Source organism: Bubalus bubalis, chromosome 3, assembly GCF_019923935.1.
Source record: "Bubalus bubalis isolate 160015118507 breed Murrah chromosome 3, NDDB_SH_1, whole genome shotgun sequence".
NCBI lineage: Eukaryota > Metazoa > Chordata > Mammalia > Artiodactyla > Bovidae > Bubalus > Bubalus bubalis.
Window position 1 is genome coordinate 35,491,085 of NC_059159.1, and position 13,670 is coordinate 35,504,754.

Here is a 13,670-nt window from a genome sequence, read left to right on the forward strand (position 1 = left end):
TGGCTGAAGCAGGTATGGGGCGGAGTTATTGCTGCGACTCTTTGACCCGATGGGGCGGGGCTCCGCGAAAACCGGAAGTGTCGAGTAACGGGCACTCGGAGCAGTTCCGGTGAGTCCGGGGGAGGGGACCCCCGTCTGGTTGGAGGGATCCGTGACTGAGAACTGGAGCCGACGGGGTGTGGGCGGTCCCGGGGAGAGGCTCACATTCTCTGCCTTGCAGATGACTGTCCACAACCTGTACCTGTTTGACCGAAATGGAGTGTGTCTGCATTACAGCGAGTGGCACCGCAAGAAGCAAGCAGGGATCCCTAAGGAGGAGGTGACGAGAGGGCCCCGCGCCACTTGGGTGACCTCGCATCTCCAAATGCACATAGTCCCAGTCCAGCCCCTTTTCTCCAAACCCTGGCTCATTCCCACCCCTACCCCGTCTCCTTTACAACAGAGAGCTAATTCTGCCCCCTCTCCTTCCAGGAGTACAAGCTGATGTACGGGATGCTCTTCTCTATCCGCTCTTTTGTCAGCAAGATGTCCCCGCTAGACATGTACGCGGAGTCGGAGGGGTTGTTGAGGGAAGGAGGGAACAGATGGGGAGGGGGTACTTTCTGGAGTGGGAGGGGCTTTTGTCCCCAGAGAGGGTAAGGAGACAGAGAGAAAGGCTGAGTCAGGAGCGAGAATTCAGGACCTGGCCGAAGCGGCCGTGGGGAAGAGAAGGTTAGAGAGGTTGGGCACGGGGGCTACAGTGAAAGGTGAAGCTGCGAGGTGTCTAAAAGGGAGTCTATCTAGAGGGGATCAGAAGTATCTCTTTGGGAGAGATTCCGCTCCCATTCCTTAACATTCCTCCCCATCCCTGCAGGAAGGACGGCTTCCTGGCCTTCCAAACTAGCCGTTACAAACTGCATTACTACGAGACGCCCACTGGGATCAAGGTTGTCATGAATACAGACTTGGGCGTGGGGCCCATCCGAGATGTGCTGCACCACATCTACAGTGCGGTCAGTGCCAGTCCCTCCGACCCTGCTCCCAAAGCCTCAACAGCCATGATCACTCAGAGCCCCAAGACTCCATCCCTGCCCTAATCCTACTGTACTGTATCTCTACAGTACAGTAGACACCCTGGGTTTTCTCTGGACCTTTATGTCTTTATACACTCCCACCTGCAGTTTCTCCTCAAAGGGTTTGCCTCCCAGCCCTTGATCCCTGTGCATTCACACACCTGTGAGGTTGAAAAGAAGTGTACAAAGCCTGGCTCTAACACCCTCCCTCTTCACAGCTGTATGTGGAGCTGGTGGTGAAGAATCCCCTGTGCCCGCTTGGCCAGACTGTGCAAAGTGAGCTCTTCCGCTCCCGACTGGACTCCTACGTCCGCTCTCTGCCCTTCTTCTCCGCCCGGGCTGGCTGAAGGAAGCACTCTACCTCACCCCTCAGAAGAATCGCTGTCTGCCTGGGGCCCAACCTAACCTGTATCACCCAAGGGCTCCTGCTGCAAACCCTACCACCCCAGTCCCCCAGCCTCATCAAGCCCCTCGGTAGCCCTCCTAGGGGAACAGCCTAAAGCCCTTCACAGGAAGGCAGCCTACTAGAGTCCCTACACCTCCAAACCAGGTCCTCTCTCCAGTTTGATCCCCTACCTGATTCTGTGAGAAGTACAGAATAAACTTTTTATCACCCTCTGGGACCTTAGCGTGTCAGTTTGAGTGGTTGATCGGGGCCTGCCCCTCTCATGGAGGCGTGAACCAGGGTGTCTGCATCCTCTGAGCCAAAAAAGAGGCTTTTTCCATGGGTTTGTTAACAACAACAACACGACTGATGTTTGGGGCTGGGTAATACCTTGATTGGGGGGAGAGGGGGGAGGGCTGTCAGGTACTCTGTTCTGCCTGTGAAAGTGTTAGTCGCTCAGTCTTGTCTGACTCTTTGCAACCCCATGGACTGTAGCCCACCAAGCCCCTCCATGGGATTTCCCAGGCAAGAATACCAGAGTGGATTGCCATTTCCTGCACTGCCACTCACTAAATGCTGGTAGCATGCCCGCGTCCAAGTCGTGACAGTCAGAATTGTCTCCAGGGATTTCCCTGGTGGTCCAGTGGTTAAGACTACATGCTTCCGATGCAGGGGGTATGGGTTCAATCCCCGGTCAGGGAACTAAGATGCAACATGCATCAAGGCAAAAAAAAAAAAAAAAGTCTCCCGACCTTGCCAAATGTCCCCCACGGGACAAAATAGCTCCTGGATTGAAAACCACTGGAATGGTGGAAGACAGATCAGCCTCGAGGTCCAGAGAATAGAACCACCCTCCGGGTGCTGCTCTCTGGTTGCTATGAGCCCACGAAACACTCAAGCTGCAGCGCTCCGGAAGGTGGGGTTTATGCAGATAAGCTGCAGGTTTGGTCTGGGAGGCGGGCGGCTTTATGCAGATGAGGGGGCGGTGCCTGCATGTTGATTAGCTGGGCAGGCTGCCGACGCGGCTGGGAGCCTAGCGGGTCCCGCTGCGTTTTGGGCAGAGGTGGCATCTTTCTTCCGCCCCCTCCTTGTCCCTAAGTTCCTACCCTCCCAGAATCGCCCTCGACCTTCACCTTCGTCCATCTCTCCCTCTCCTCTCCGCGCCAGTGCCCCCGAATCCTAATCGCTCCACTCGTGGCGCCCCCCTCATTTCTCCTCTCCGCCGCAAACCCCGCGACCTCCAGCAGCCCGCCCGCACGGGCCCGATCCTGCCTGGCGGCTCCCGCCGCAACCTCCTCAGCCTTCCCGCTCTCCCAGGGCTCGCGCCACTACACCCTCGGGTGTCTCCCCTCGGGCTTCCCGGTTCCCTCTTCCTCCCGCCCCCTCGGAGCCCCCTCCCCCGCCTTGGCCGGCAGGCATGCAGGTGTCTATCGCATGTACAGAACAGAACCTTCGCAGCCGGAGCAGTGAGGACCGTCTGTGTGGACCCCGGCCGGGCCCCGGGGGCGGTAACGGCGGGCTGGTCGGCGGGGGGCATGGGAATCCTCCAGGGGGAGGAGGGTCGGGCCCCAAGGCCCGGGCCGCCGTGGTCCCCCGACCCCCAGCGCCCGCTGGGGCCCTCCGAGAGAGCACCGGCCGAGGCACTGGCATGAAATACAGGTATGGGGGTGGCCTGGCCGCCCGCCACATCTGCTTCCCTTTCCTGACCCCTGAGGCTTCCTAAGATGCTGCCAGGACCCCCCTCAAACTTAACTAAGGAGGTCCCGGCTCATTCCATCTCTTCTTCCCATCGCTGGCACTCCCTTACACGGTCCTTTTTTTTTTTTTTTTTTTGCTCTCTGTCCATTCCCCTGCCTAGTAGAAAATCAAGTTTACTGAGGTTAACCAGGCCTGTCAGACCCAAGGGATGCTCCTCTTTACCCCCAGGAAGGCCAGGGAAACGCAGATCTCCAGGCTACACACCACCCCACCCAGCTCGGATGGAGTGTCCTTGGGTCGTGTCCTGGGAAGAGAGGGGAAGAAAACGGCTTCTCACTCTGGCCTGCTCAGGGTGCCTGACCCAGATATCGCCCCCACATACCCCAAGGTCTCCTGCACCCTTTCTTGGTGGGGAGGGAAGTGGGGACCTCCGAAGGATGCACCACATCTCTCAAGCCCATGCCCAGGGCCAGGAACCAGGTGGGGAAGATGGAATGAAATGTAACCGACTTGATCTCCGAGAACCGCTGAGCTCTCAGGACTACCAGTAGGGGAGAAGGGAGGGGCTCCTGCTCAGGAGTGAGTGGAGGTCACTGATCTGAAGTGGCTTTGTCACTTGAGGAATTTGATCCCTTCCATATGGCAGCCCTGATTGGGAAGCTGAGTGGAGTACCTGGATGGGGGGGCGGGGAGGAGGGGGCTCTCTGGTTTGAAGACAGACTTCACAAGCCAACAGGAGCAGAGCAAGTAGAAAGAAGGGGGAGAACTGGTCTTTCCTCTCAAACTCCCCACCCAGGTGTCCTACCTGCCTTTGTTGGAGGTCGGTCTGCCTAGCCTATTCAAGGACCTTGCCTGCCTGAATGCCTGAACTTGACTTGGTTTACCCCCTTCCACCCCAGTGTCTGCCCTCTAGCACAGCACTCTCTTGAGAATCTGTTTTCACAAACTCATCACAATTAGCCAGTCCTATTCCTCCCAGCCACCCTCTACCCCAACTCCACACATCCCAGAGATGACGCAAACGAACCCAGGACACACCAGAAGCAGCGTTAAGCAGGCAGCACATCTTCAGTGTGATAGGAGGGAACAGAGGCACTGGACCATGGCTCCAGAGGAACACTTCTTATTTGTTCACTTATTCTATGGCCGTGGCACTGCCCAATTCAGTGGGCCCACTGAGTCTAGTTTCTTTGGACTGAGACACCCTGAGGGCATCTCAGTCTGGAATGAGAGGAGCTGGAGGCTGATAATCTATGTCCCTAATGGAGGTTCCACCCCTTCCTGCTGCTTCTGTGTCCTGCAGGAACCTAGGAAAGTCTGGTCTACGGGTATCCTGCCTAGGCCTAGGTGAGTTAGAAAGAAGAGGAATTAAGGGAAGGGGCAGGCATTCTTTCATGGCTGCCCGCCTCCCCCTACCCTGGTCTCATTTTCCTGGCTTCTCTCTTGCAGGTACCTGGGTCACATTTGGTTCTCAGATCTCAGATGAGGTACTGATATAAGTGATGGGACCTAGAAGCAGAGGGAGGGGGTATAAGGGAACCCAAAAGGGGGGAAAACGGACTTGGCTAGGGGTTTGGACAACAAGCATGGAGAATGGTGGACTTGAGGCTGGAGAACGGGGAAAGGGAAGTGAATGTGGTAACCAAGGTTGAGGTGTGATGGGTTAGAGTGCAGTGAGGAAGGTAACTGAGGCTGGTGGTTGATCTCCAACTCTTTCTCTCACCATCCTAGACAGCAGAGGATGTGCTGACAGTAGCCTATGAGCACGGTGTAAACCTGTTTGATACCGCCGAAGTGTATGCCGCAGGAAAGTAAGGACTGGGGTGAAAGAGCTAAGTTATACTTGGAAGGCTGAGAGAACAGCAGGGCTTTTTGGTTTCCCCCCTAAAGAACTCTGGGAATTAAAGCATCACTAAGTTCTAGCCTTTCAGCCAATGGGCCCCCAAAGCATGTTGGGAACTATAGTCCCAACATGTGTCTCCCTCTAGTTTTGAGGGCAACAGGGCATACTGTGCAGTCAAAATAAAACCAAATATTTCTTGGATATCAGTTATGTGCAACTATGTGAGGATGACAAAGCTAAATTTTCAAACATACCATAACCACAGCACATATGGCTTCCCACTGGGAATAATAAAAACTTTGGATGACCTACCCCATCTCTTCTGGCAAACTCTTCTGCTTATCATTAAGACTTGTCCCAGATGTCAGCTTTCCCAAGAACCCTTTGTCCAACTCCCCAAAGTTGGTCACTACCCTCCTCAGCTCCCAAAGCACTTTACACTGCCCTTTGACACACGGTTCATCAATTACTGGTTTACAAGGCCATATTTGCTGCTCAACGAGGAGGGTCCTCCCTCCATAGAACTTGTCCTTTCTCATGTCACCTAAGTACCTACACGGGCTTCCCTGGTAGCTCAGCTGGTAAAGAATCTAGCTGCAATGCAAGAGACCCCAATTTGATGCCTAGGTCGGGAAGATCCCCTGGAGAAGGGATAGGCTGACCACTCCAGTATTCTTGGGCTTCCCTGGTGGTTCAGTTGGTGAAGGATCCGCCTGCAATGCGGGAGAAGACCTGGGTGGGATTTTGCAGAGACTAAAAGAAGGGGGAAGGCAACACAGATTGTTGGAAACAGATGAGACAGTATCCTCCCCAGCATCACTGTAGTTGGTCCCTCTTCTCTCATCCTATTCTATCCCTTCAGCACCCAGAATAGAGGTTCACTGTTGCACAACTGATATTTGTTGAATGAATGAATGAAAATGTACGACTGTAACCCTACTTCCAGGAGCCCCTTTTATTTAGTTTAGAGTGGGACTGATGGCCCAATGGACTTCTCATTTATGTTCCATTTTACAAGGGAGAAATTAGTTGAAGGGAAAGGTGGGAGGAAGGAAAGAAACTGATCCATCTTGAAGGAGTCAGTATTTCTGCCTTGTTTTCCTTCCAGGGCTGAAAGAACCCTAGGAAACATCCTCAAGAGCAAAGGTTGGAGGTAAGACATGTTTGGGGGTGTGGGGAGTTGCTGGGGACATGATCATCCCCACATCCTTTTCTGGCTGGGTCTCCCATTTCTCTTTTTCTCCAGGAGATCAAGCTATGTCATCACCACCAAGATTTTTTGGGGAGGACAGTAAGTGGCTGCCTCACTATAGTCACTATAGTTAGGGAGAAGATCTGCAGACTGTGTGAAGGTGCATGGGATGGGGTGGGGAAAGCAGACCATGCACCTGCTCCCCCAGGTCTGCCTCCTCCCTTTGAGGACCCCTACCACCTTGGTTCCTCATGGCTCCAGGCCAGCCATGATCTCTTATCTTTGACGCACCTCATCTTTGACTTATCTTTTCCTACAGGGCAGAAACCGAGCGAGGCTTGAGCCGCAAACACATCATTGAAGGTGAGGACTGGGAATCTGAGCTGGCTAAGGACGGAAGCTAGAGAAGTTGGGAATATTCTCTGAAGCTATAAGTCTGAGGCTCTGAATAGGGAAGCTGGGATTTAGGTGTCCATGGCAGAAGGGTAAGGTCTGAATTCTTAGGCAGCTAAAGCTGGAGAGCTTACCTTCCTCTCCCTGTGCTTACCCCAGGCTTGCGAGGATCCCTGGAACGCCTCCAGTTGGGATATGTGGACATCGTCTTTGCCAATCGTTCGGATCCCAACAGTCCCATGGAGGGTAAAGCAACACCCCAACCCTGACAGCCCTTCAAAACTGAGCACTTCTTAAACCTTCAGCAGAAGCCAGGCCCTGCTCAGGAGGTCTCCCAAGTTCTACAGTGGAGGCTCAGACCCCAGGACTTGGACAGGGAGGGAAGTGAAGAGCAGATGCCAACCTCTCACAGGGATGAGTGGGGTCTTGGTGGGGCAGGTGGAGGTCTGCAGATCTGGAACTCAGGAGGCCAGGGGTCTGAGAGTGAAGCTTTCCTTCTCCTATGTGCCTAGAGATTGTGCGAGCCATGACCTACGTCATCAACCAGGGCCTGGCCCTATACTGGGGGACATCCCGATGGGGGGCTGCAGAAATCATGGTGAGTGTGCCACCTACTGCCCCCGTCTCACAACTTGTTACCACCTTTCACATGACCACTCCCAAACCCACTCTGCTGGAGGAGGGGGAGTGGAAGACAATGGAAGGAGTGCTCTGACCCCCATCTCTTCCCCGCCCCAACCCAGGAGGCCTACTCCATGGCCAGACAGTTCAATCTGATCCCTCCAGTGTGTGAACAAGCTGAGCACCACCTGTTTCAGAGAGAGAAAGTGGAGATGCAGCTGCCAGAGCTCTACCACAAGATTGGTTCGCAGTCCCCTCATCCCTGCCTTTCCCTCGGCTTCACCATCACTGAGATCCCCTTCCCACATCCGGTCCTCTCCGTCTTAGGTGTTGGCTCAGTCACCTGGTCCCCTCTGGCCTGTGGCCTCATCACTAGCAAGTATGATGGGCGAGTCTCAGATACCTGCAGGGCCACCATCAAGGTGAGATCTGGGGGCTTGGGATGGCAGGAGTGGACTGAGTGAGAAGTGGTCTTTTGATGAATCTCCTTGGCCTCCAGGGCTACCAGTGGCACAAAGACAAAGTGCAAAGTGAGGATGGCAAGAAACAACAAGCCAAAGTCATGGACCTTCTCCCCATCGCTCACCAGCTGGGCTGCACTGTGGCACAGCTTGCTATTGGTGAGACACTGCCAGCCCTGGACCCTGCAGGGTCCTTGTCTCCGCCTAAGAGCTACCAAACCATAGACTGGTTTGTTCCTGGGCGGTCCTTCTTCCTCAGAGACCCCTCTGAAGTCTGGGTGTTCACTGTTTCCCACCAGTTCTCTCTCTCTTTTTCCTTCTCGGGCCCAGCGTGGTGTCTCCGCAGTGAAGGGGTCAGCTCGGTCTTGCTGGGGGTGTCCAGTGCGGAGCAGCTGGTGGAGCATCTGGGCGCCCTGCAGGTGAGCGAGGGACTCAGAGCCAGAGCTCATCTCTGTCCCCTTCCCCAGCAGTCAAGACCTTGATGTCCAACCCAGAATGGGCCTGAGGTGAGTCACCTCACTTTGCAAATGAGCGGTCCAAGGGCGAGAAGGTAAAGCAGAAGCACAGCTGTGACTTCGCCGCGCTGTGAGGCTCCCCGGGTCCTCGAACCTCCTGCCCTCTTTCAAGGACCCTGCATGTACCATTCTCTCCATCACCCCATTCAATTCCAGGTGCTGAGTCAGCTGACCCCGCAGACGGTGATGGAGATAGACGGGCTCCTGGGCAACAAGCCTCATCCCAAGAAATAGTCCACCGGAGACGCAGGAACCCGAATCCGGAGACGCAGGAACCCGAATCCGGAGACGCAGGAACCCGAATCCGGGGACGCAGGAACCCGAACCCGGATCCGGTTTCGCTGCACTCCCAGAAACGCGTCCCCCGCCTCTGCCTCCCTCCCGCTCCGGATCCCTCCACGCAGCGGCTGAGACAGGGCGACCCCGCCCACTAACGAGTTCCAGCTTTAGGTAGCGATAGCCTGAACAAAGCCATATTCTCCCGCAGTGGGGCTTGAGAGGGAAAGTAGTCCGCCGCCCCCTGCTACGTCCACCTAGGCCTTCCTGCTAATCCTGGGCATGAGCTACTGGGCCGCCCCCTCTCTGCTACTTGGTCTCGCTCCTTTTCTCTTCCCCTAATCGCCGAGGTCCAGGGAAAAACAAAAAGGCATATACAAGACCCATGCAGAGTACCTCGAAAAGTGGCCCTTGAAATGTCATCAAGGAGTTGTGAGTTCTAATAGGAAGCGAGTTGTGATGTCACTTGGAAAAAAGGAAATGGGACTCTTAAATTCGTTACAAAGGAAGCCAGGCTGGTCCTGGCAGGAAGTAAATGATGACTTTTGGGAAACCGGGACCCTGCCTCAGCCAGGAGGTGGAAAAAGGCATAAAACTAGAATTCGTATTGATGCTTTGTTCTTGCGGAGAGGGGTAGACTGGGGAGTGCAGTAGCAAAGCATCAGTGAGGGAAATTTGATGGCCATTGTATAGAGTGTCCTGGCGGAAGTGGCCAGGGAAGACCTTGGAAAGCACACTGGGCCTCACTTCGCAGAAAACAGTGACAGCCTTTAGGTCACGGCAGGGAAATGGGGCTAACATAAAAGGTCTGGGGATAAACTTTTGAGCCTTGAGCAGGACTTCCTACCTGGCAGGGGAGGACTGTAGTCTTCCTCCTGGCAATAATCTTAAAGCAATAATGATGGCCTCTCTTGTGCAAGACTTCCCAGGGAACTGTAAATAAAATCTCAGCTTGATCATTACTTACTGCGTCTGAAATTGCTGGGGGTTGAGCATTAGGCTCTCAGTCTCACCTATTTGACTCCCTAGCCCCCTGCCAGTAGAAAACTCCAGGACTCTTCCTCTCCACTGCTCATGTACCTTAGTGACCCAGGCATCTTGCTCCTAGTCACTGATCTCATCAAAGACCAGGTTTTCTTCTTTCAGTCACCACATGCCTTGGAACCCAGAGGTCTGGCTTCATAGCTGTGTTGCTCCTCCCTCTGACACTCTTACTCTTGTTTTGTTTTGAAAAGTTATATTAGCCAAAAGTCTTATTTCCCTCTTTCCTGATACCCAATGCATGCCAAGTTGATTCAGCCATGGCTGACTCTTTGGAACCCTCTGGACCATAGCCTGCCAGGCTCCTCTGTCCATGGGGTTTTCGAGGCAAAATAATGAAGTGGATTGCCATTTCCTCCTCCAGGGGTTCTTCCTGACCCAGGGATCGAACCCGTGTTTCTTATGTCTCCTACATTGGCAGGCAAGTTCTTTACCACTGGTGCCGCCTGGGAAGCCTGATACCCACACTATCCAAAAAACTGTCTGGGTGGTTTTCTTGTAGCTGAGTGGGAGGCACTGTTCTCAGATGGAGGACTTGGGGAAGGAGAGGTAAAATGAAAACTGGTCTACAGTTGAAATGATGCAGGGAGAGAGAATAGAGCTGTTATAAAAAGAAAACAAGTGAAAGATCAGGTGTGAGAGTGGCAGAAAAGCAGAATCAAATGGGATTATGTCAGATACTTACCCTTATTCTTCCCTAAAGAACTCTGATTTCCCTGGGACAGAAAGTGGGTGGAAAGTTACCACCTTTAATGACCACAAGGCAGGGGAGGATGAGCTCTGCCTTCCTTAAAATATAACCTTACTATCTCCCTTCTTCCCATCCTCACCCTTCCTTGATCCTGAAGCTTGGAGAACAGAGTAAAACCAATTTCCAAAAGAGAGAAGTCAGCAGCATGCCATTTACTGGATTAGCAACCAACCGGATCAACTAATGAACACTTACAACCGCTATCATCTCCCACTCATTTGGGAAGACTGTAGAGGAAACAAAGGGGTAAAATGTATGACTAAGCTAAGCTTAGTTATTCTGTAACAAACATAGGAGAATTTATAAATTCAAAATGGTACTCTCCTTAAATAGTTACCTTGGAGGGTCATGAACCTCCTTCATTTAATGCCTCTTTCATTGCTCAAAACATTTTTTAAAAGTCCTCTTAAAATTACCTTCAGAGGCAGTTATAAACCCCTTGTAAGAAACCTTCCTTTATTGTCACACCTTGTTATATAGGCCATGCTGCTCCTCTTGTGGGATTTTAGTTCCCTGACTGGGGCCCCCCTGGGCAGTGAAAGCGCCAAGTCCTAACCACTGGACCACTGGCAAATTCCCTCACATACCATATTTATCATTCACCTCAGTCATTAATTGAATGAGAACTTATCTATTGGGTCCTACTATGGTACAGCACAGGGACACAGTGGTGAACAAAACCTGGCTCAGCAACCTTTGTGGAGTTTACAGATGGGGAAGGCAAAGTAACCCCCAAACACACACACAAACTTAGGTTGTCCGAAGTCCAGAGGAAAGCACTGGTGTTACCAGAGTGTACAGTGAGTATCTGACATGGTGAGGCTGCAAAGAGAGCTGAAGGATGAGTGGGTGTTGCTAAGGTAAAAGCAAGGTTAGGGGAACAGCACACGGGAAAACCTTGTGGGGGAAACAGACAAGTCAGAGGTCTCCAAAGGCTGAATGTGTAAAGAAGAAAGGCAAGCAGAATGTGAGACTTGGTGGTTTCAGAGCATGTTTGGCCTTGTAGGGACTTCAGCATATTATCTTTATCCTACGGACAGCAGGAAACCCTCAAAATCCGTCATCTTGATACACAACAGATCACCCCCCAAATTTAGTGGCTTAAAGAAACATTTTAAAACTATTTTTACTCCACAATTCTGTGGATTGGCTGGGAGTGTCTTCTGCTGTTTTCACCTGGGCTCGTTCACGTGGCTGCATTCAGCCCATAGAGCAGCTGAACAGGAAAATCCAGTGACCTCACTGGTACACCTGGCCGTTAGTGCTGGCTGTTGACTGGGCTCCTCCCTTCTCCAAGTGGCTTCATCCACCAGCAAACCTCCTTACATGGTGGTCTCAGGGCAGTGTTCCAAAGGCAGAAGCCATAAGGCCTCTGAAGGAATGATGCTCCAGAACTCACACATCATCATTCTTGCCACATTTTATTAGTCAAAGCAAGTCATGAGGTGAGCCCAGGTTCAAGGGAGAGGGAACAGATTCCAATTCTTGATGGGAGAAGCAGCAAAGTCACATATCCTAGGAATTTGGGGGTATTAAACCATGACTGCATTAAAAGTTTGTTGTTTAAAGAATGTTTATATATTTATTTGGCTGTGCCAGGTCTTAGTTGAGGCAAGCGTGAGCTTTAGTTGCACAAAGATCTTTCTTTAGTTATGGCATGTGGGGTATAATTCCCTGACGAGGGATTGAACCCAGGCCCTGTGCACTGGGAGCTCAGAGTCTTAGTCACTGGACCACCTGCTGTAAAAGTTTTTGTTTTTAACAGGAATGGAAGGGATATGTGGTGGTGGTGGTTTAGTCGCTAAGTTGTGTCTGACTCTTATGACCCCATGAACTGTAGCCTGCCAGGCTCTTCTGTCCATGGGATTCTCCCATGGGAGGCAAGAATATTGGAGGGGATTGCTATTTCCTTCTCCAGGGATCTTCCTGACCCAGGAATCAAGCCTGGGTCTCCTGCATTGCAGGCAGATTTTAACAGGAATGGAAGGGATATACGGTAGGACATAATTAGCCTTGAGTTTTGGAAAGATCACTGTAAGCAGTGTGGAGAGAAGTCTGCAGAAGGCCAGAATAACTGTGGACAGACTGGTGAAGAGGCTTCTGTTTACAGAAGAGATGATGGCAGCTTGAACCAGGGTGGTATACTGGAGGTAGAGAAAAGCAGATGAATTAGTTTTAGGAGGCAAAATGTACCAGGCCTAGTGATAAGGGAGGTAAAGGAACGTGAACTCAAGGAAGGGATCTAGGTTTGACACCTAGGTTTCTGGTGTTGGGTAAAGAGATAAGAAAATTGGAAGAGATGCTGCTTTAGATGGGGAGATCATCATTTTGGATTCTTGATAAACAAGAAAGGAAGCTGAGCAGGCGACTGGATAGTCCAGGTCTAGAGCTAGAAGGCTTTGGCTACCACTTTAGGAGCATTTATATAGTCAAATTTACCTTAAAAGACTTAATCACGAACCAAAGATATTAAAAGATGTGAGATCTCTAAGCACCATTACAAAGAGAAGTTCCCCCCAAATGTGAGTTATGACAGCATCATTGGAATAAATAGCTTCCTCCAAGTAACCATAAGACAATAATACTTAGTTCTGAAAAGATATAAAATAATTAAAAATAGTGATATATCTTCTCACAAAAGATTACTCTCTAAGGTTTAAAGAATCTAGTTTTTAAAAACCAGTTTTATATTGCCTGTTACAGCCAGTAAATGCCATGAGTGTGGAGAATCCCATCTTGTGTTCACCAAAAGAAATAGGGGTTGAGAATATTGTGCCTGGACCATCAGTGGTTAAGCTGTGCACTTCCACTGAATGGGGTGAGGATTCTATCCCTGGTTGGGGACTGTAAAATCCTGAATGTCCCACGGTTATGCCAAAAAAAAAAAAAAAGGAAAAGAAAAGAATATGTTGGGTGCCAAGAGGTTAAAGTGAACACAATATAGGACAGGGCGTAAAATAATAATAGCAGCTAATATGTGTTTACTGTGTGCCAGGCATCATTCTAAGCACCTTACATATGTAAGCTGATTCAATCCTATTATCATCCATATTTTATAGATGAGAAAGCCAAGGCCCAGCAGAGTTAGGTAACTTGCTCAAAGTGTCACAACTGGTAAACTGGGTCTAGGCCCTGTCCTATGAACCTCCACAACAGTGCCTAGACTGTGGGTCCAGGAGAGGCAGGTGAGGCGGGAGCTGGGGTGGGTGCGGCACCAAGAGGGAATGTGGGCTGTGAATACTATGTCCTGTTTACCCGTGGCGGAAGTCGGACCCCTGAGTCAGCGCTTAGGCTGGGTTGCTTTGCTGGAGCCATCATGGTGCGTGGGTGTCCAGGCCTGGCTACTCAGGAAAGAGAAGATTCCCAGCATTCCTGGGCCTGGTATCTAGGGCCTTCCTTAGGTTGAGATGTCGGCTGGGAGTTCAAGTTTGAGGAGAATAAA

General features: G+C 51.6%; 2 protein-coding genes across 2 annotated transcripts; both read left to right on the forward strand.

Annotated features, from left to right (window-relative positions):
- On the forward strand, positions 1–1,675 carry TRAPPC1 (trafficking protein particle complex subunit 1). The gene is made up of 5 exons (XM_006062883.2): positions 1–109; positions 221–319; positions 472–542; positions 854–992; positions 1,271–1,675. Exons 2-5 carry the CDS (start codon positions 221–223, stop codon positions 1,397–1,399), a joined length of 438 nt encoding a protein of 145 aa, XP_006062945.1. The 5' UTR covers positions 1–109; the 3' UTR covers positions 1,400–1,675.
- A 726-nt stretch (positions 1,676–2,401) lies between these two features.
- On the forward strand, positions 2,402–9,398 carry KCNAB3 (potassium voltage-gated channel subfamily A regulatory beta subunit 3). Its single transcript, XM_006062882.4, has 14 exons — positions 2,402–3,096; positions 4,439–4,482; positions 4,585–4,622; positions 4,867–4,946; positions 6,087–6,131; positions 6,225–6,269; positions 6,490–6,533; positions 6,723–6,809; positions 7,076–7,161; positions 7,307–7,427; positions 7,512–7,606; positions 7,684–7,804; positions 7,976–8,064; positions 8,317–9,398. Exons 1-14 carry the CDS (start codon positions 2,855–2,857, stop codon positions 8,392–8,394), a joined length of 1,215 nt encoding a protein of 404 aa, XP_006062944.1. The 5' UTR covers positions 2,402–2,854; the 3' UTR covers positions 8,395–9,398.
- Positions 9,399–13,670: the final 4,272 nt, after the last annotated feature.